Raw genomic sequence first — 21930 nt, forward strand, 5'->3', positions numbered from 1 at the left:
GAACTCCTGTTCCTTTTATTATTTAATGTAGTCCAGGATCATGTCCAGATAGCATTGGGAGAGGATCTGGAGGAATGATTCTGGCACAGTTAAGCACTGCTCCGAACCCAACTAATCCTGGTTGTTTGAAAACTGGATGCAATTACATACTGGTAAAATAACGGCACTAAGAACATGCTTTGAAGTACTCTTTTAGTCACTCTTTATTCCTGTAACTTCTTGATTTCTGCACACAAAGGTGATGGGGCTCAGGTATGCCATAGTGAAATGCCACCACCCTCACCCCCAGAAACTGATATGCTTAATCTATACTTATTAGCAAGTTGTGATTATCTAGTGCGAAGGGACAAGGCAGTGGTGCTATGTTAAGGCTGAACTTTCAAGCACAAATCCATAGCGTCCCCCCTCCATAGCCTCCAGGCCCATCCCTAGTGTGTGAGGGAGGAGGAGCTTGGAGAATGCCTGAAAGACTCCTCACTCCAACCCTACTTCTTCTTCTTCTTTCTTCTCCCTCCCACTTCTTGCCAGAGAATCTGCTCAGGCCGAAAGGCAGCACCCAACGATTCATCAGGTAAGCTGCAGGTCAGAGGCTGTGCCAGATTCTCACCTTGTCGCCTCTTTGAACTACAACTCCGAGCCCCCTTTTGGTGCCTCAAACAGCTGGGCTACCCAATTGATGCTGCAGAACTTTTTTTATATCTGTGGCTACAACCTGCAAGATACAAGTTAGGGCACACATCCAGGGTGGGGTGGCCATCGCTGAATGCAATGGAAGAGTCACCCTAAGCCACAACCTTGTGTTTAGCTGGCCTTTAGTTTAGCCGGCCAGACAATTATTTATCTATTAATTTCTTATCTATTATTTTTTTCTATGTAAACTGCTTTGAGAACTTTTATTGATAAGCCCCAGCCTCCGCATAAGGCCCTTAGGTCCAGTGTCTGAAATTACCTAGCTACACACATTTAGAGTTGTGTGACCAAACAGATGCCTTGCTTTGGAGGACGCCACACAGGCAGGCTTCTTGAGGAGCTGCGAGAATCCCAGAGGACCATGTAAAAGGCAGCTGCTGCTGGCATGACAATGGCTGTAGTTTGAAGTCGAGAAGACATAGGTAGAAGTTGGCTAGGCCCAACCCCTTCTGTGTTGGTTTTTTTTTTTTTTTTTTAAGGAAACTGATGGGGCCTCCTGTGCACCCTTTTGCAACAAGCAGAAAGAGCACAGAAGGCTGACTGACTGGGTGGCTGCCTTCATGTGGTAGGCATGCTGGTTCCTTTGCCTGGAACCGACCCCAAGAGTAATTGCACTTACTACTTCATTGCATGAAATGCTGAACAATGTACAACGGATATATTTGTTATTTCATGCAATAAAGTTCTTTCATGGAGTAAAAAAAGTATTCTCTTTCTTTTAAAGAACTCCAATACTTTTCACAGGTTGCAAAAATACTATTTTTCAAGGGGTGGTGGGATGCCAATTTCAGTTTTCACACAGGATGCTGGTTAGCCTAGAACCAGCCCTATGTGTTCTGGGGAAAGTCTTCTGCACATGGTCAAGGACACTTTTTTAATTACTTAGCAATCCCAGGGCTATGCCCTGACATGGAAAACAAATAACTGGGTAATTTCTAGTGAGCCCTGGATCAAATGAAACCTTGAAGTGTCCAGATTCAACTTTATCTAATAAAACAAGTTTGGATATTCTTTGATAGGCTGCTGAATAGTGGGCTGGAGGAAAGGGGGCACATGAACACTCCCTGTACACAGGCAAATGAGAGTGAGAAACTGAGGTGCATAAGGGAGACTCTGCCAAAGTCTCTGTCGCTCTTCAGACCATGGCCAGGAGAGTTAAAGAGCCTTTTGCATATGCCAGAGTTCTATTTATTTTTTATTAATTTTTTAACATTTATATTCCATTCTTCCTCCAAATAGGGATGTGCACAAACCATCAGTTGGACGATTTGGGGGGTGAGCTTTAAGGAGCAGGGAGGGTGCCTTCACCCCTTAGCCCTGCCACATTTTCCCCGCCGGCGCTGCTGCCAAAACCGTTAGCGTGGGGCTGCTGCGTACCTCCTTGCAGCGCCAGTCAGCATAAAACTGGAAGTGCCTGACACACATGCGTGCACACAGTAGCACCAGCAGGGGAAATGTGGTGGAGCGGGTAAGGGCACCCTCCAAGCTCCTTAAAGGTAACTCCTCCGCCACCGGACCAATCCAAACGCCGGACCTCTAGACCGGGTCATGCACATCCCTATCTTCAAGGAGCACAAAGCAGTATACATGGTTATGTTTATCCTTACAACAACCCTGTGAGGTAGGTTAGGCTAAGAAATAACTAACTGGCCCAGAGTTGCCCAGTGAGTTTCAAGGCTGAATTGGGATTTGAACCTAGGTTTCTCTGGTCCTAGTCCAACACTCTAGCCACTACATCACACTGGCTCCTTTATTTATTTATTTATCTATTTATTTATTTTATTTAGCATATTTTTATACCACCCACAACCTGTGTCTCTGGGCAGTTAATTCTCCTGTCCATGATGTGAACAGCAACAGAGACTTTGGCAGAATCTCCCTTATGCACCTCAGTTGCTTACTCCTATTTGCCTGTATACTGGGAGTGAGAAACTGAGATGCATAAAAAGAGGAAGGTTCCACATAAGCCTGTTGCTCTTCACATTGTGGAGGTAAGGATTATAAAGGCCTTTTCTTGTGTATTGTCTCACATGTGGGAAAGCTGCTCAAGAGCATAATGGTGAGGGAGAGAAATTGGGATTCATACTATGGTGGGGGACAGACAGAAGGGTACCGTGGGTTGGAAAGTGTTCCAGGCTGACAGCTGCCTACCCATAGTTTGATATATTTATTTCCAATCGTTTAAATAAAACAGCTTGGACTTGCAATGAAACAGCATTTAAAGGGAATGTTTCTACCAAAGTCTTCTTCAACAGGACTTCTGTAAAGACAGAGGAAGCTTGTACTTACTTCTTCATTGTATAGCTCAATCTCTCCACCACCAAAGAGAATAGTAATCCTTTTTGTACACTTCTCCCCTGTGAAGCTGCATCCATCATTGGCAACAAGTATCCGAAAGGTTCCAGAATCATCTCCATTATCACCACAGTGATCCTTTTTAAAACATGGACATTAATAACAGAGTTTGAAACATGCATACAAATTTCCCCAATAAAACACTAAAGAGTCTAAATGGTCTAAAGGAAATCTGGGGATTTCAAATTTTAGAATACTAATTTGGGAGAATCCTTTTTCTTTGTATCCTGGTTTCTATGGCAAAAATTAATCGTGCAGCCTGATCCTACCCATCTTTATTTTCCTGAACGTAAGTGTGACTGATATTCCATTCACAAACCCTTGCAGCAACACAGGAGTTTTGCTCCTGTTCCTGTGGCACAATGCCAGACTTTTGCAATGTGTGTTTATGAATACAAAAACGACATGGGCAAGATCATCACTTAGGTCTTTTCTTCACTCTTATTCAGCTGAGAGGGAGAAACTACCATCATTGGTCTCATTCCAATACTGCTTCCAGAATCCACACTTCTATTGCCTCGGATTGCACCACATGGAAGTGGCATCCGGGTCATGCAATGCATATTTGTTTGTTCATCCATTCAATATATATACCACCCTTCCTGAAGTGGTTCAGGGAGGTTTACATTAAAATTAAAAAGACAGAATAAAACAATTAAAATGAAGAAACATTTAGACCAAATTAGATCTCTTCAAAATCAAAATTAAAACTAGATATCATTAAAAGCCAGGCTGAAGAGATGGGTCTTTAAGGCTCTCCTGAAGGCCTCCAAAGAAGAAAGTCCTCTTATATCCATGGGGAGTGCATTCTACAACCTAGTGGCAGCAACTGAGAAGGCCCGATTCCAGGTTGCCCCCAGATGAACTGGTGACACCCAAAGATTATCTTAACCAGCAGTGGGGATCTTGTAGAGAAAGGCACTCTGTCAGGTAACCCAGACCAACATTCCCTCTAAAAGGGAATTCCAGATGTTGTTGACTGCATCCCAGCATCCCCAGCTGTGATGGCTTTTGGCCAGGAACTATGGGAGATGTAGTCAACAACATCTGGGATTCCCTGTTAGAGGGAACACTGCCCCAGACCCAAGCCATTTAGGCTTTAAAGGTAATGATAAGCACTTTGTACTGTGCCCAGAAATGTATCAGCAGCCGGTACAACTTTTAAAGAACAGGCATAATATAGTCTCTCCGGGATACCACAGAGACCAATCTGGCTGCCGCATTTTGAACTAACTGAAATTTCCAAACTATGCACAAAGACAGCACTACATAGAGCACATTGCAATAGTCCAACCTGGAAGTTACCAGCTGGTGCACCACTGTTTTCATCTAATTCTCCTCAAGGAATGGGCAAAGTTGTCGAATCAATTGCAACTGGTAAAAAGCACTCCTGGCCACAGGCTCAACCTGAGACTCCAGCGCAAGACTGGGATCCAAGAGCACTCCCAAGCAATGTTCCTTCTAACAGGGATTCCCAGATGTTGTTGACTACAGCTCCCAGAATCCCCAGCTGCAATGGCTTTGGCCTGGGAATTATGGGAGTTGTAGTCAACACAACATCTGGGAATCCCTGTTAGAGGGAACACTGCTCCCAAGCTACGAACCTGTTCTTTTGAGGAGAGTGTAACCCCAACTCCAGGAAATTCTAACCCATCTTGCAGATTACGAACCCCAACAATGAGCACCTCTGAAATGCTTGGATTCAGCTTCAGTTTATTATCCTTCATCCAGCCCATTACTGCCTGTAGGCAGGCATTTAAGGGGCTAATGCCATTTCCTGCTATCGATGACATGGAGAAAGCAGCATATTGATAACACCCAGCACCAAATCCCCTGATGACCTCACCCAGCGATTTCATGTAGATGTTAAAAAGCATTGGTGACAGAATGAAGCGCTGAGGGACTACATATAGCAACTCCCATTTGCGGAGCAGAACCACTGCAAAACACTGCCTCTTATCTCCAGACCCCATCAGGTGATCCAAAAAGATACCATGGTTGATGGTATCCAAAGCCACTGAGAAATCCAAAAGAACCAGTAGAGTCACATGTCCTCTGTCAATTCTGTGGTGAAGGTCGACCAAGGCCATCTCAACCCCACAGCCTGCCCTAAAGCCAGTTTGAAATGGGTCTAGATCATCAGTTTGCTTCAAGTCTGCTTGAAGTGGTCAACCACCACCCTCTCAATCATCTTACCCAACCAAGGGATGTTGGAGACTGGCCGATAATTATCCATCACCAGGGGATTAAATGTGGGCTTCACTGCCTCCTTCAAACAAGGCTGCATCCTGCCCTCCCTCACTAAGTTATTAATGATATCAACTCATCCAGCTGGATGAGAACTTGCAAATGCAAGTTCTTATGAATGGGTCCTGGGTAAGGCTTCAGACCCAGGTCTCTTCAACCCAAGGCCAACAATCTCTATAGCAATAAAAAAGCAAATTTATACACACACACACACACACACACACACACACACACACACACACACACACACTTTTTAATATACATTCAAGAGTCGCGCTGGTTTAAAAGGAACTTATAAATATACACAACTGGCCAAATGCAAGATTACCATATGACAGCTCATTCCTATTTTATCTTATTCCCCGTAACAGCTAAAGCAGCATCCTGTATCAACTCTGTATCTCACTCCACAGGTCCACAAATTTTGCCTGGCCTTTGCAAGTGCTTCTAAATTCCTGCACAAAAAAGAGGAACCCACCACCCAGCATCTGTCAAATGTATCACAGATGAGTTAGCGTGTGTAGTAATGGACTCCTAGCTCTAACTCATTTGCCTATGAATACTGTGTGAACCTTCTGATTTCAGTTGTTTCACTGGCACAAGTTTGTACCAGCTCTGGGGACATGGAGTTCTTTTCACAATCTTCAACATTTTACATACAGCCTGTTGTTGCCCTGTGACTCTTCCACAAAGCCACAAAGAGCATGGATTCATGCCTTTAATTTAAAGTTAACACCACAAGTGTGACTTGAAATGAAATTTGAATAGAGTTTTGGAGTTCCTCCTCAAATGAAATATCTGAGGAATGTTGAAGGCAGCCAAAAGAGTTTCAGCAAGTTTATCAGGATGGTTTTACATGTTCTTTCTGTCAACATGCTCTCAACCACCATCACCCACATTTCCCAGTATGGCATTCTATCCAATTCTTACCTGAACTAATACATACTGACAGTTGCCTCGAAATGTGTATTTTAGCCCATCAAAGGTGATGTAATGGGCTGTACCGATGACTGAACAGGTACCATCACAGACATTTTCTGTGCATTCCCACTTTCGAGCACGACAGACACTACAGTGGACAGAAGACCAGCAGTTATTTCAGTTTTTGGATGTCAACAAAAGTACATTTTGTAGCAGGACAAAAACAATGCCTGTGTCTCAGAGAACTCATGGGAAACGAGTTTGAATATGGCAATAATTCAACAAACAATGGGTGTGCTGTCATACAAAGAGACTAGTTCCACTACTGAGAATTACTATTGGGTTATTTTGAATTTGATCAGTTAGTTATCACTTCTCATTATACTTTGCATCAACAGACTGGCTACATTCGCACATAATGTGAAACCGCAGTTAAACGGGACAGAAGTTGCAACTCTGTTAAGTCCAAATGCATGCAACTGCACTTTCGCAGCAAAAGCAACCTGCAATTTGCCTCACCAAACTCTAGTTTGAACCTTCAGTTTGTAGAAAGTTTTGACACCCCAACCTGAGGTTTGGCAATGGTGGCATTACACCCAAACGTGGATGGCACTATAAATGCGGTTTTGAGCAGTTTCTGGAGCCGCAATCATAGAGCCGGTGGTGCAACCCACTTGGGATTGCATCTGCTCCATGCCTGCAGCACTACCTCCTGGCCACCTCTCCGAGCACTCACCCCACCCAACTCTGTCACCAATCCAACAAAGCAATTGCCTGGCAACAGGGAGTCTGCCACATCCCAGCCCAAGCTTGTCAGCCTGTCAAATGGCAAAGTCTCAGGGGACATTCCCTCTTCCCACTCTATCCATCTATCCTTGCTCCCACCTCCTGACAAGAAAGAGAAAAAGGGGATGGGATAACAAGATGGGCACTAAGTGCTTTGCTCCCTGAAAATGAAGTGACAATTATGTATGCTCATGAACACAGGCAGGGCAACCCCATTAGAGTGCTGGGATGGTGTTATCAATATGCTGACAACACCCAAATCTATTTCTCCATATTGACCTCATCAGGAAATGGCATAGCTTCCCGAAATGCCTGCCTGGAGGCAGTAATGGGCTGGATGAAGGATAACAAAAGTGAGATTGAATCCAAACAAGACAGAGGTACTAAGTAGGCAGCCACCTAATGGCGCAGCAAGGAAATGCTTGACTAACAAGCAGAAGGTTGCCAGTTTGAATTCCCGCTGGTACTATATCAGGCAGCAGTGATATAGGAAGATGCTGAAAGGCATCGTCTCTTACTACACGGGAGGAGACAATGGTAAACCCCTCCTACCAAAGAAAACCACAGAGCTCTGTGGGCACCAGGAGTCAGAATGGACTTGATGGCATACTTTACTTTTACTGACTATGGGGGGTCGTGACTCAAGAGATGGTTTAGATCTGCCTGTTCTGGGTGGGGTTACACTCCCCTGAAAGATCAAGTACATAGCTTGGGAGTGCTCCTAGATCCAAAACTTTCTCTGGTTTCTCAGGTTGAGGCAGTTACCAGGAGCGCTATTTATCAGCTTCAGCTAATATATCAGCTACACCCATTTCTGGAGGTAAATGATCTTTAAACAGTAGTCCATATGCTGGTAACCTCTATGCTCGACTACTGTAATGCCCTCTATGGGGTCTGCCTTTGTATGTAGTCTGGAAATTATAATTAATACAGAATGCAGCAACCAGACTGGTCTCTGGGACAACCCGAAGGGACCATATAACACTGATTTTACAAGAATTGCACCGGCTGCCAATATGTTTCCAAGCGAAATACAAAGTGCCGGTTTTTATCTATAAAGCCCTCAATGACTTGCATCTAGGTACTTAAGAGAGCTCCTTCTTTGTCATGAACCCTGCTGCCAGTTAGGATCATCTGGAGAGATCTGGTTATGGTTGCCACAGCCTCATTTGGTAACCACTCAAGACTGGGCCTTCTCTATGACTGCCTTGGGACTTTGGAATATGTTCCCTTTCAAAATAAGAGCATCTCCTTCTCTGATTGCTTTTAGGAAGACCCTCAAGACACACCTGTTTTCTTAGGACTGTAACGGATATTTATTTTCAACTGTTTAATTGTTTTCAACCTATGAAATTTTTTAACTGTTTTATTCTGTGAAATTGTTTTAATTGCTTTTACTCTGTTTTATATTTGTTTTAAATGGTGTACACTGACTAGACAAACAGATATCAGGTGGTATAGAAATATGATAAAATAAAATAAAAAGCTCACTGCATTTGACCAAGAATATGACCAAAGAATTAATTTCTCATTATTTAATTCTCTAAAAACAAGTGCAACTGCCAAACTAGCCTAAGCAGGTAAAAATAAAACATACTCCTGGGATGCCTCCTAGATGTCATCCAAGACCTCTGTCATGGCAGCCTCTGGTCTCTATCTGAACAAGCATAACATGGAAGACCTCTCGGCCTCTGAAATTGTGAAGTGAACCATCCTAAGTCACAGTATTTTACACAAATACTGTTGTTTTAGAAGTGCATTAGTTACTTTCTCCCAGCCAGTGGTTGCTATGAAAAGAGCTCTTGAATATTTGGGAAGTCTAACAGATGAACAGCATTCAGAAAAGTGTTCCACAAGAGCCCTCTCTGTTCAGACTGGTTTTTTTAAAGGATGCTGCACACAAGTACAACATCCTGAGTGCATCCAGAAGTTCTGCCCCAGGTGCATCACCACTGTGCTTCTCGGGCACGTCACTCACCCTTCTTCCACCCACACTCTTCATGTTTCCACCATTCATCTGAAGAAGCAAATGCCATAGGCATGATGGTGTGTGTTTCTGTGATCACAAAGCCGGGGTGTTCTCATCCTTTGCAACCACTCCTTATTTCTTGCCCCACTTGCCTTGCAATCCTTGCATCTCTTCAAATCCCAGCTCCCTCATTGGTTTAGAGGCATGCTAGTCTAGTATCTTAAATGTATCATAATAAAGTATCCCAACAAAGAGTCTTGCTGCACTTGTAACAATTTATTGTGTGTCACCTTCATTAGATACATCTGACAAAGTAGGCTCCATTCCACAAAAGCTCATGCCTCAAAAAAATATGTTAATGTTTAAGGGGGCACCCAACAAGTTGTGTGAGTTTTTATTTCTGCAACAGACTAACATGGCTACCTCTACAGTGACAAATTCCAGAGAGTATCTCAGTTTACCAAGCTATGTCTTAACACAAATTTATTTTCCTTCTTTAGTTATACTTCATGCTGAATGGTGCTAGAAAGCAGGAAAGATAAAAATAAAAGATTGTGTAATGCAAATTGATTGCTTTATAAATGATGGATTCATCTGTCAATACACATAATATAACAACTGTGAAATATGGGAAGATTCTCAGACAGTGCCCTCGGAATCATTATACTAGAAAGATACAAGGCAGAGATGGAGAGGAGAGGAGAGCTGGTCTTGTGGTAGCAAGCATGACTTGTCCCCATAACTAAGCAGGGTCTGCCCTGGTTGCATATGAATGGGAGACTTGATGTGTGAGCACTGCGAGATATTCCCCTCAGGGGATGAAGCTACTCTGGGAAGAGCAGAAGGTTTCAAGTTCCCTCCCTGGCTTCTCCAAGATAGGGCTGAGAGAGATTCCTGCCTGCAACCTTGGAGAAGCCGCTGCCAGTCTGTGAAGACAATATAGAGCTAGATAGACCAATGGTCTGACTCAGTATATGGCAGTTTCCTATGTTCCTATGTAGATGAAAAGCAAGATGGTTTCTTACCAAGTATTACAGTCTTTTGTCATTTTTTCTCCCGGAGCATACTCTCGCCCATTGTGTAAACAAGGGCATTTTTCCGGTATCATGCATTTCTCTCTATGTCTCACCTAGAACAGAAACAGACATTTTATGGAGTTATAAAATGCCACAACAAACATTTTAGCATATTTATAGTTAAGTCTGAGATGTCAAGCTGTATTCTACCATTATAAGCCCTGAAAATCCTACAGTAAATGTTAATACAATCCAGATGGTATACCCCAACTGTCTAAAATTGGTCACTGGCTAAATTTCAGACAGATTCATTGAGAAATATCCAAGATAAAGTGGTTTAGAAATTTTCCTTTGAGGGGCAAATGATCTTTAACACCATCCCTTCCAATAGCAAACTTCTCAGCAACATGTCTGTCAGTTTACAGTGACAACAGAATAACCAAGAAACAAAAGGAGGCATTGGGGGGAATGGGATTAGGCATGCACACATTCAGTAATTCCCAAAATAATCCCCACAAAAGAACCCTCCAAATTGGGCATAATATACTGTGCATGTATCTCTCATTCTGTTCCATGACAGTTGTCCAATTAATCCCTACTAACTGGACAAAGAGGCGTCTTTCAAAGTGGTGATTCTCTTCTATTAAACAGAGGGAGAACAACTGGCCCTAGTCAACCCCAGCATAGCATTGCTCAAGTGGCTGTTGCTAGTAGGGGTGTGCCCAAGACCAGTTTGCCCGGTTCCGTTCAAGTCTGAACTGTACCCAAACAGAACAAGGCATGTTCAGTCCCCACCCCACCCCACCACCACCAACAGACCCCACAGCTCAGCTCAAATTCGAGCCAGTTTGTGCTGCCATGTGGGGGAAGGTTCTCCAGTGGCTCCCCCTCCCCCTGCCAGCTTCCCCCTGATATCAAAATGGCCTGGTCCAGGCCATTTTTGGCCTGTTCTGGGCCTCTCCGCACTGGTGGCTGACATTTTGGAGGCCACTGCACATGCACAATGGCCATCTGCATGTCACTGGCCCTAGTCCAGCTTGAAGGCAAGCCCTGGAGCCAGACCGGTTTGATGGTGAACTGGCTCAAGGTCGAGCCAGTTCACACATCCCTAATTGTTAGTATCTTCTCTTTTTACTTTAAGTCCTTTGGGACAGGGAACCATCTTATTCTTATTCTTCTTTTTCTATATAAACTGCCTTGAGGATTGTTGTTGTTGTTGTTGAAGAAAAGTAGTATAGAAGTGGCCCTTGTTATTCACAGGAATTATATTCTTGCCCATAGGCACAAATACAGAAACTATGAATAATGACAACATGAATCAATGGCAATGGGGGAAGGGGTAGATTCCTAACCAAAAAGAGGGGGGCAACAAAAGCAAGAGGAGAAAAAATAAGTGAAGAAAATGAAGACTGGTCTTGTGGTAGCAAGCATGACTTGTCCCCTTAGCTAAGCAGGGTCTGCCCTGGTTGCATATGAATGGGAGACAACATGTGGGCACTGTAAGATATTCCCCTCAGGGGGTGAAGCCGCTCTGGGAAGAGCATCAGAAGGTTTCAAGTTCCCTCCCTGGAAGCATCTCCAAGATAGGGCTGAGAGAGATTCCTGCCTGCAACCTTGGAGAAGCCACTACCAGTCTGTGTAGACAATAATGAGCTAGATAGGCCAATGGTCTGACTCAGTATATGGCAGCTTCCTATGTTCCTAAGGGCAGTATCTTATTCTCCAGGTCTCCAGCAATGGCCCACCAAACCCTAAAAACCATCAAATATTCACCCTCCGCAAATTAATTTTTTTAAAGTGCCACAAAATGGCTCTCTGCTGGAAAATGGATGCTGGAAAGGACTTTGGAAGTCATTTCTGGCCACTCAAAACTGTGAGTAAGCAAATTTTGCCCATTTTTTTACAAGCACATAATGAAACTGGGTATCTAAGACCCAACTGTGGATACAGGAAACCATAGATATTGAGTCCACGGATCACAAGGGCCACCTGTAGTAGTGGTAGTAGTAGCAGCAGCAGCAGCTTACCATTCACCCTGTTCTGTGCTTGCATGAGGTGGAAACACTCATTGTTATTATTTTTTTAACTTTGGATGAGGAAGACAGAACTTGCCATGGGTCACTTGCTCACTTCGTCTCCTCCTCCTCATGCTCTGGTGCACAGAGCCCACCCCTACAAGGGCCTTTCACTGTGAAGCCTTTCACAATTTGAGGTAGAGGCCCCAAATATCTAATATGCAAAATTTGATCCTAGAACCAATTCTCCTTTTTGGCATTCCCAGTCTTCCTTCTCCCCTACCTTTCCTCCTCTGTTCCTTGAAGGCGAAAACAAAATATTCTTAAGTGGCTTCACCTCCTGTCTTGTAAAAGGGGGAATTTTGGCCATTGGCAGATACAGCTATCCACACAAGGGCACAACAAAGTTGCACTTGCAAACATTTCTACTTCTACACAACTATTAGAAGTACAGGATCCCTATCCTCCTTTGTCTCAGAACCCCCAAAGACTACAGTGAAGCAGACACATTTTTATATGTGAACTTTCTATTTGCAAGTAGGTTAATAATAGCGGAGACAATACCAGCTGCCTGAGGGAAGGGGGGGGGGATCTCCCTTTAAGTTGAGCAACACTGCCACCTAGTGCCAGACCTAATGCTATTTCTGCTTCATAAGAAGGAAGAATTTGATGAAGTGAGCTATTAGACTAGCTAAACACCCATAATTACGATGAATGGCGTATATGCAGATGGAGTCATGTATATTAGGGTGCACTGCATCACTAAAGAGCCTGCTTATAAGGACACACTGCATACTCATACACAATGCAGAATCCCTGATGGTGAGGACCAGGCCACCCAATGCTAGGATGAAAGGCAGGCTTTGCCCTTCCCACAACAAGCTTTCTCCATATCCCTGGGGATCTCACCCACTGAGAATCAAACCTGTCCTTATCTACTTAGTTTCATCTTAGGCTGTGTGTTTTTTAGTAATACCAAAATATAATTGAATGCTAGAAATTGTATTGTTTATTATATATAAAGATATTAGTCATCCCCCTACACACACACCATGACAAATACAGTATTTTTGACATGTGGGCTATATTTATGCACATATGCAGTAGCGGAAACATTTCAACACGAAACAACATATTTACCATCCCACATTTTTCTTTTCCCACTCCTCCCTCTGTCTCTAAAGAACCAGAACAGGTCATAATCACACTCAGCTACATGGCACACTGTAGGCCATCAGTGACCACACCACCTGGGACAGTCTAAAGAGGACTTGGGGCCCCAGGGGTTGTGGAGGCCCTGGACTTTGACCCCAAAGTCCAGGGCTAACAGCGCCACTGGTGGTGGCTATGAGGGATGTAGCCACAGGGGATGTAGCTACAGGGAATGAGCGAGGCATCCTATCCCAGCTATCCGCCTCCCTGTGCCTTGGGTGCCTAGGCTGGTGGAGGACTATATGAGGCTCAACCTACATGTATTCCATGTGTGGTCAGTCATAGCAGTCAGCAGAATAGTCCCACCAGTAGTGCTCCCTCCTATAGTCTAGGGATCTTCAATAGTAAGGAGATCTGTGTCTGTTTCTCACAGGAGGGTGAAACTGGCTCATAGGGAGCGTCAGGATAGCACACGTCAGGATAGCACACGAGTGTTATGATGCAGGGATGATCTCCTGGTCGGGATCGAGATCTGGATGTAGGTCTTGGTTAATCCTCTCCTCTGATGGAGAGCAGAAGAGAACTTGCAAGAGTGGGGAGGTCACCATGGAAACCATCTGCTTAGGTTTCAGAGGCAGAGACCGGTCTGCCTGCTTTTGCTTTTGCTTTTTGAGTGGCTCCCCCAGACGTTTAGCATCATCTGCTCTTGGTACCAAGCAGGACAAGTCAATCTATGATTGAAGCAGCTGGGAAGTTCCTGCAGCCATTGGCACCGCCTTAGTTAACACGTCTGGGGAGGACATCACCTGATGGCCTGGTTCAGCCACGGAATAGCTCATATTGGAACTGGCAGTGGATAAAAGCAACAGAGTTTCAGATGTAATGTTGTGCTCTTACCAGTCAGTGGGGGCTGTTGCATGTGCCAGTGTATCAGTCGCATGCAGGGCCCTGTCCCTCAGTATAGCACAAAGTCTTGAGGTGTGGTTCCTAAATGCCTGCCTGGTGAAGGCCGGGCAAATTTTGCAAACATCCACTCTGTAGGCTTCACCAAGGCAGGATAAGTAGTCAAGATAGCTGTCAGAAGTGGAAAGTTTTGAGGAACAGGACTTGCAGAGTTTAAAAGTGGCCCTCACAGCCATAAGCCAAGGGCCAAAGGTGTGTGTGTGTGTGTGTGTGTGTGTGTGTGTGTGTGTGTGTGTGTGTAAAGAAATAAAAACTCAAAGAAAGGACAGAGTAAATGAGGATGAGAAAGATGAAATACCTAATGAAACATGTTTTGTTTTTTGCTTAGCTCAGTCATGAACAACGTGATAGGAAGGCTCTCTGATACGACTGCTGCGGCGGTTCAAAATAGATTGAGGTAAGAGGCACAAAGCAAGGTTAACGATCAAGGGGGCGGGGCTATCGCTAAAGGGATTCTATGTTTGTGCAGACATCCAGAGTGCAAATGACAATGGCCACTACGAGGAACATAGGTAGCTGCCTTACACTAAGTCAGACCATTGGTCCATCTAGCTCAGTATTGTCTCCCCAGACTAGCAGCGGCTTCTCCAGGTTATAGGCAGGAGCCTCTCTCAGCCCTATGTTGGAGATGCCAGGAAGGGAACTTAGAAGCTTCTGCATGGAAGCATGCAGGTGCTCTTCCCAGAGCGGCCCCATCCCCTGAGGGGAATATGCCTTGCACCCTGGAAATCTTCCCAACCTATGCTTCTTCACAGATGCAAATTTCACTGCTGCAAGGGCTACAGTATACTAGGCACAAAGTTCAATCCAGTGCTGGACATAACAAAGAAGATTATTTGTGAGCCTTTAATAGGAAAATTTCCACTAACTGAAAGGAGGAAGTCATAATCAGCTACCGGAGGCCCTAGTGGATGACCTTTACAGGGCCATAGACCAGGGGAGTGTGACTGGTAATTTTCCTGGGTCTCTCAACAGCTTTTAATTGACAGTATCACCTCACTGAGGTGGGATTTGGGGACACGGTATTGCCATGGTTCTGGTTCTGCCTGGAAGTTCAGTATGAGGAGGTGATGCTTAGGGACCACTGCTCCTCTTCAGGCCCATTGACTTTTCAGATGTGGCAGTAGCCCATCTTGTCTCTCAAGTTCTTCAATACCTACATGAAACTTGGGGGAAGTCATTCAGAGGTGTTAAGCTGAGAATCATGAATATGCTGATTACACTGCTCTACCTCTTGTTTGCTACATCTGATCCCAAAGAGGCAGTGGAGATACTGAACTGTATACCACTGTATATACTGTGGTATAGAAATGTATAAATATTCATAGTGGTGGTAGTAGTATATGGAGGCAGTTTTGGGGTGGACGAATACAAACAAACTGAAACTTAATCCAGACAAGACAGATGACCAGAACCACTGCAATATGGTGCTGGTTTGAATCTGCAGCCAAAACGCTCCCCCATTCCCAATACAAGACAGCTCTCATTTCCCCTGGATGTGTCATGAAAGGTTTGTTTTTAAAATCAGTGCATACACTTTGTCACTCATGAATATTTGTACATATATACAAATACCCTGTGGGTGCACTGCACATAATGTGTTAACATGGGCTCTCTGTTAGGGGAACAGTTATTTCCGCACACTATATTTTTACAAGCAGGGAAAATGCAGTGCCATATCATGGGCAGGTAGTAGGATGGGTAACTAACAGACAGTCAAGCAGGTTCCACTATCATTTTCTGCAACAACTGCATTATTATTATTATTATTATTATCATCATCATCATTATTATTATCATTATTTACATTTATATCCCGCTCTTCCTCCAAGGAGCCCAGAGCAGTGTACTACATACCTGAGTTTCTCTTTCACAACAACCCTGTGAAGTAGGTTAGGCTGAGAGAGAAGTGACTGGCCCAGAGCCACCCAGCTAGTTTCATGGCTGAATGGGGATTTGAACTCAGGTCTCCCCGGTCCTAGTCCAGCACTCTAACCACTACACCACGCTGCATATAATGGTTGTCATTATTCTTACCCATCCAGTGGGACAGAGGCAACCAGATACACATCTTTGGATAGCACAGTCTAAGTCATAGTTTTGGCAAGTCTTCATACATTCTACTCCTTTAGCTCTTGGATCATTTGCAGGGCATACAAACATGCTCATTGGTGGCCTGCAAGCTAAGCTTCGTTTTGCTTTTTAAAAAGAGAGAGAGAGAAAGAGAGAGAGAACAGTATCATTACCAAATGTGAACTATAATAACGCTGTTTCAAAGGGTGTCAAAAGCAATACTTTGCAAAATGTCCTTTCTGATGAACAAGATCCTTCTATAACATTTGCTCACAAAGTTCCATTCAGCAAATTACCCCAGGAATATTAATCAAACATCCCTGCCTTGCAGATTCTGCTTATGCTATTGCTTCCTGTTCAGCACATCTGAGGAACTAATGATGAATTTGCCCTTTAATGAGTTCCTTTCTGTACTCTCTGTAGGGAGGGATTTAAAATGCTAAGTTTTCCTGCATTATTTTTTTCTTTTATAGCAAAATAGTGCTGTTTCAGTATAAAATAAAGAACAGAATAAAATAATACAAGAAAACCAGAAATTAACAATGGGAAACAGAAGCTGGACAAATTAAAGAAGGGTCATTCATCACAAATCCCCAACCCTGCTGAGCAAAGAACAATAGAATAGTAGTCGTATACAGAGGAAACACTTAAAGCTGCTGTAGACCAAAAAGGCCTCAATGCCTCTTAACACTGGACAGGCTTATGCTGCAACCGCAACTCACAAACTGAATCTGAACAAAAACAGGAGGAAAACACAGAAAACACTGGCTGGAACGTAGTGATTTGCCAATGGTGTCACCTGGATTCTCTACAAAAGGTAAGTGAATTGTCCTGGGTAGCAATTCCAGAGGAAAGGACTAGTGTGAAAGCATCGTGGTTGTATCAGACTTTTAGGCCAGTGTTTACACAAATTGATTCTGTATCATGATTTCCAAAATTCCAAGGAGACCTTCAAATATAAAGTCTGTTGACTTGGCATACACACTAGTATCCCATGAAAAACAATAGCATGTGTTTAGACTCTGAAATATTTCTTTCCTAGGCTTAATGCTTAATGGGTTTTGTGGTTTTAAATCCTCAAATACTGATGCCAGTAAATATACAAGCATTTGTAAGAATGTGTCTCATTTAGAACATCTAAGGGAACCATAATCTTGTCTCTAATATGAGTTTTCCCCAAACTGCATGGAAACATATTCCTTCCTCTCATTTTTTTTCTGTAATGTGTGTTGGAGAGATAACATTTTTTTCTGTAATATGTGTCTAATTTCCCCCTGTCCTGATTAAGGGCCCATTGCCTAATAACCCAAGACATCCAGAAGCCAAGCATGAAATTAAAGTTCACTCGCATGGACCATGCTTTATATTGTATTGTTGTCTATCCCTCACCTCAAAATATGTAACAAAAGGCAGAGAGAAGAATAGCATCATAAAGAAACGCACATTAATTTTTTAAAAGAAGCATACTAACCTCTGGCAGAAGGTGGATGCTGAAAGACAGCATCTGGTAGGAAAGTCCCTGGGAATCTGTTTGTGCTACAGTGCATGAAGCCATTTTTGCAAGAACTAGAACAAGAAAGAGAGGTGGTGACTATCTATGAACAACTGATATGCACACACTATAGTTTGTGCTAGCTGACAAGAAGTGTCGAGAACTAGTGGCCACTGGGTCAAATCCAATTCTTGAGTGATGCCAATTGCAAACCGCAGAGGTAAGAGAAAGATATGCAAGAGCAACACATAGGGCAATGAGATTTGGCAGTGGGTCAATTTGAACATGGGAAATTTACCTTTACATCCCATTATTAAAATTCCCCTAGAAAAAACATACTGCTCATTGTGCTTTATTTTCCACTTTGTAACTCTGATTTACTGTTTTGGCATTCCATACATAATGCAATTTTGGGATTTTAAACAACAACAAAAAACTAACAAAATTCCTATAATTATGATGGATGAGGCAGTGGAAGAAAAAAGGCCCACACATTACAGGAAACCCTGAAGGTGGGAGTTAGCTATGCATCTTTACATGCAGTTATTGTGCCTCTTTCCCCCAGCCCATAGAATCACTATCAGTGGAACCCAAAGTACACAGTTGTCAGGGCAGGATCTGCTCCAACTACAACTGTATCCTGTAGTGCAGAGCCTTTTTTGCACAGAGAAACCAATCACTTATATGGGGGGTGGGGGGAGTACTCAGAGACATCAGGAGGATTTCTTGAGGGATATTCGTGGTTCAATGCTCCTTTTCTTGATGGCCAAAGACAGGGGTGTAACTATAATAGGGCAAGGGGAGACAGTTGTCTGGGAGCCCACTGCCTTGAGGGCCCCCCCAGAGGCAGGTCACATGACTGACTCCCCCAGCTGTTTTTTTAAATTGTGGACGATGCGAGTCATTTAATGGTACTAGAGAAAGACATGCTGTTCTGGTAGCTCCAAGTCTTAACACTCACATAAATTTCAGAGGATGAATACAACTGAAGAAAGCCCGGATGGGTGCATGGCTGGGGAAGTCAGTCATGTGACTTGCCTCTGGGCCCCCCTCCCCAAGGCAGTGGGCCCCCAGACAACTGTCTCCCCTTGCCCTATTATAGTTACGCCCCTGCTGTGGGAGGCAAAGAAAAGAGCCCCCTGCTAGTGGTTCAACGAACCGCTGACTGAGGAGACTCAGTGGCAGGGCTGAGTGGCCCAACGCCGGTACTGGCCATGCCCCCTGCAGAGGCATGCAGGGAACATCAATGCAGGGGACATCAGTGCAGGGGGCATGGCCACTGCCCGGGAGAGGGTCTGTTTAGACCCTCTTCCAATCATTCCCAGTAAGTGTTTCATTGGGATGTTGATTGGTGGGGGATTTCCTTCACCTCGCACTTCCAGCCAGCTTTGTTGCCAACTGGGTGTGGGAAGGGGCAGGGGGGTTCCCACTGGTGATCCCTCCAGACCCCGGTGGCCCAGGGAGTTTCATCCCCCCCCACTTGCTCCATTGTCCCCACTCCCCTGCTACCATCTCAAGTATCCAGTTTACATCTGGTCAACAACGTTCAGCTGGTCGGCTTTCTTTCTCCATTGTCCTCATTGTGAAAGACTCCCTGTCACTGTTTGCAATAGATAGTAGGCACTGGGAAACTGACATGCACCCAATTTATCTATTTAACTTCTATACAGTTTTTCAGCAAAGTTTTGAAGACAGTCTGCAGCATAAAAACAGTCAGAATACATAAAACATTACTTAAAAAATAAATCACAAAAACTAAACCATGTTCTAGGGGGTGTAGGCTGGTATATGATATAGATTATGATACTCCATAGAAGATATTGCTGTAGCAGGAGGGGAGGGGCGTATAGCAAGTTATAGGTCACTTTCTTATATATGAAATCAGATCCAAGTCCTACACTCACCACATTGTATGATGATCTGAGAAGATATCATCTGGCTGGAAGATCTCACCATCGTAGTAACAAGAGCACTGGGACTTTGGTACACACTCTCCCTGCTGATCAAGGTATAATCCAGCTGGGCAATAACAACCTTCCATACAAAACTCATTGCAATCCATATGTGGATAGGACAAGGATCGGCACGTTTGGTTGCATGGACTTCCACACTGCTGGTAAATCTGACCTTTTGGACAATTCAAAGCTACAAAACAACAGAATAAAATCACAAGAAATTGACTGCAGATCTTGTCATTAGTTATGATTACTGAGATAATGAACATGCTCTTTTGTGAAGTCAAAGTGGAAAGAATGACCATCTTTTGCAGGAGCTGTCACTCACCATTAGAGATGTCACAAACATGGTCCAATAGGTGCCCATGACATACACCTAACCATATTCTACAATGGACATGCAAACTGAGGGTAGGGAGAAGAAATCACATTTTCCAGGTGACAGAATACTACTGTTTGAGTGCTGGGGGAAATTAGATATCCCTGCAAGAAGAGTGCTACCTTGAAAGAAAGCATCCAGTGCAACAAATGATGGTCCATCCTGACTTTACTACTAAGCTTAAATGCCACTGTAGTATGGCTCCTTCTTCCAAAGCAAAGGCAATGTCAGAAGTCCCAGATCACATAGCAGGAAAGCATGAAGCAGTTCCTTTTTGTACTAATGTTGTTTTTAATTTCTCTGGGATATGAGGGTGCTAAACAAGATTCTCAGGCAACACATTTAGATCGTGAGCAACAAATGGATCTTAGTCTGATATCAAGTAATAATAACCCTGGAGGGTTTATGGATAGCCAGCTAGCTATTTAACCAGTCTTATAACACCAAAACAATTCTTGATGGCCCATTTTAATGCTCTCTGTTCAACAGTTTTTGAGTGCAGATAGAGAAATTTTCCTTTTGTTGAATGAATCTGCCTGTGTGGTTTAGGTGAAAATGAAACTGTTATCATACTCTTATCCTGCTCATGTTCCAAGTGCAACATTCATGCTGTTGTTATCATTCCCTTTTAATTGAATATGCCAGGTAGACCTAATGGATTTTACAGCTCCTTGCTTCTCACAGATCAGAATCCATTAACTACAATTAATGTGGCCAGATTCTGTGCCATTGCCTGTAAGGTTAGGCAAGTGCTGACTCAGTGTTAACTCTAATTATAATTAATTATTAATAATTAAGACAACATGTACTTACGTTATAGAATTATAAACTGGCAAAGGCTGCATATTAATATTGTCTTATGTATGCTGTTGATGTCTACGTGTCATTGGGCTGGTCAATGACTGTAATAAAGTTCTTTTCCAAGTCTGCTTCTGGGCCCAATTCAAAGTGCTGGATTTAACCTTTAAAGCCCTAAATAGCACTTACATTTATATACCTAATCTTGGGACCAGATTACTTGAGGGAGTGCCTTGACCCATATATGTCCCAACCCGGTTCTTAAGATCCTCTTCGTAGGCCCTCCCCTGAGTGCCCCTGCCAAATGAGGTGAGGTGGGTGGCTACCAGGGAGAGGGCCTTTTTCAGTGGTTGCACCCCGTTTATGGAATAGCCTCCCCAATGAGGTTCACCTGGCTTCATTGCTTTGATCTTTTAAACACAAGGTAAAGACCTTTTTCTTAATGCAGTCCTTTTAAATTCTGATTTTCAGATTTGATTTGATTTTTAACTAATTTTAAAATAGGTTTTTTAGCTGTTATATATTGTATTTTGTTTTTTCTTTTCACCTTTCTTGTCTGTTATGATTTAATGTGTTATGTGTTTTTATTGTATGTTTTAATCCTCTGTTGTGAGCCAACCACAGAACAATGTGTTATGGGGCAGCTAACAAATAAAGTTTTTATTATCTATATATTTAATTTTTCTAGACGTACCCGTCACTAATCCAATGCGTGGCAGTTCTCGCAAGAGTTCACAAGCAAGCTGATGATTAGCAACAGGACGGCCAGCCACCAAGGGAAAAGTGGCGGCCCGGCAAATGGCCGGCCGCGAGGGGGGGGGCAAGAGAAGTGGCAGCCCGGCAAACGGCCAGCCGCCAGGGGGGAGGAGAAGCAGTGGCCCAGAAAACGCCCAGCCACTGGGCGAGGACTAGGGGCACCGATGCTCTGCGCTAGGTCAGCTAGTTGTTATTAATTATGATAAAGGCTACTCTATCCTATTCTAATATTGACCCTCCTGGTCACTGAGGCAATGCTGACCGGAAGGAATTCTCTGATTGCAAGAGTTGTTCAACAGTGGAACAGTCTGCCTTGTGCAGTAGTGGTAGATTATTATTTTTTAAATCTCTCTAGAGGTTTTA

General features: G+C 43.6%; 1 protein-coding gene across 2 annotated transcripts in view; it reads right to left on the bottom strand.

Annotated features, from left to right (window-relative positions):
- Window positions 1-21930, bottom strand: part of VWF (von Willebrand factor) — a 262224-nt gene that overhangs the window by 155187 nt on the left and 85107 nt on the right. For both annotated transcript variants that reach the window (XM_053257896.1, XM_053257897.1), the window contains 6 exons: window positions 19584-19824; window positions 17659-17753; window positions 16152-16312; window positions 9994-10097; window positions 6223-6361; window positions 2980-3123 (listed from right to left, as the gene is read on the bottom strand). In XM_053257896.1, the coding sequence (XP_053113871.1) occupies window positions 2980-3123; window positions 6223-6361; window positions 9994-10097; window positions 16152-16312; window positions 17659-17753; window positions 19584-19824 (884 nt within the window). The remainder of the gene's footprint in view (window positions 1-2979; window positions 3124-6222; window positions 6362-9993; window positions 10098-16151; window positions 16313-17658; window positions 17754-19583; window positions 19825-21930) is intronic.

This window comes from Hemicordylus capensis, chromosome 5 (genome assembly GCF_027244095.1).
Source record: "Hemicordylus capensis ecotype Gifberg chromosome 5, rHemCap1.1.pri, whole genome shotgun sequence".
NCBI classification, from domain to species: Eukaryota; Metazoa; Chordata; class Lepidosauria; order Squamata; family Cordylidae; genus Hemicordylus; species Hemicordylus capensis.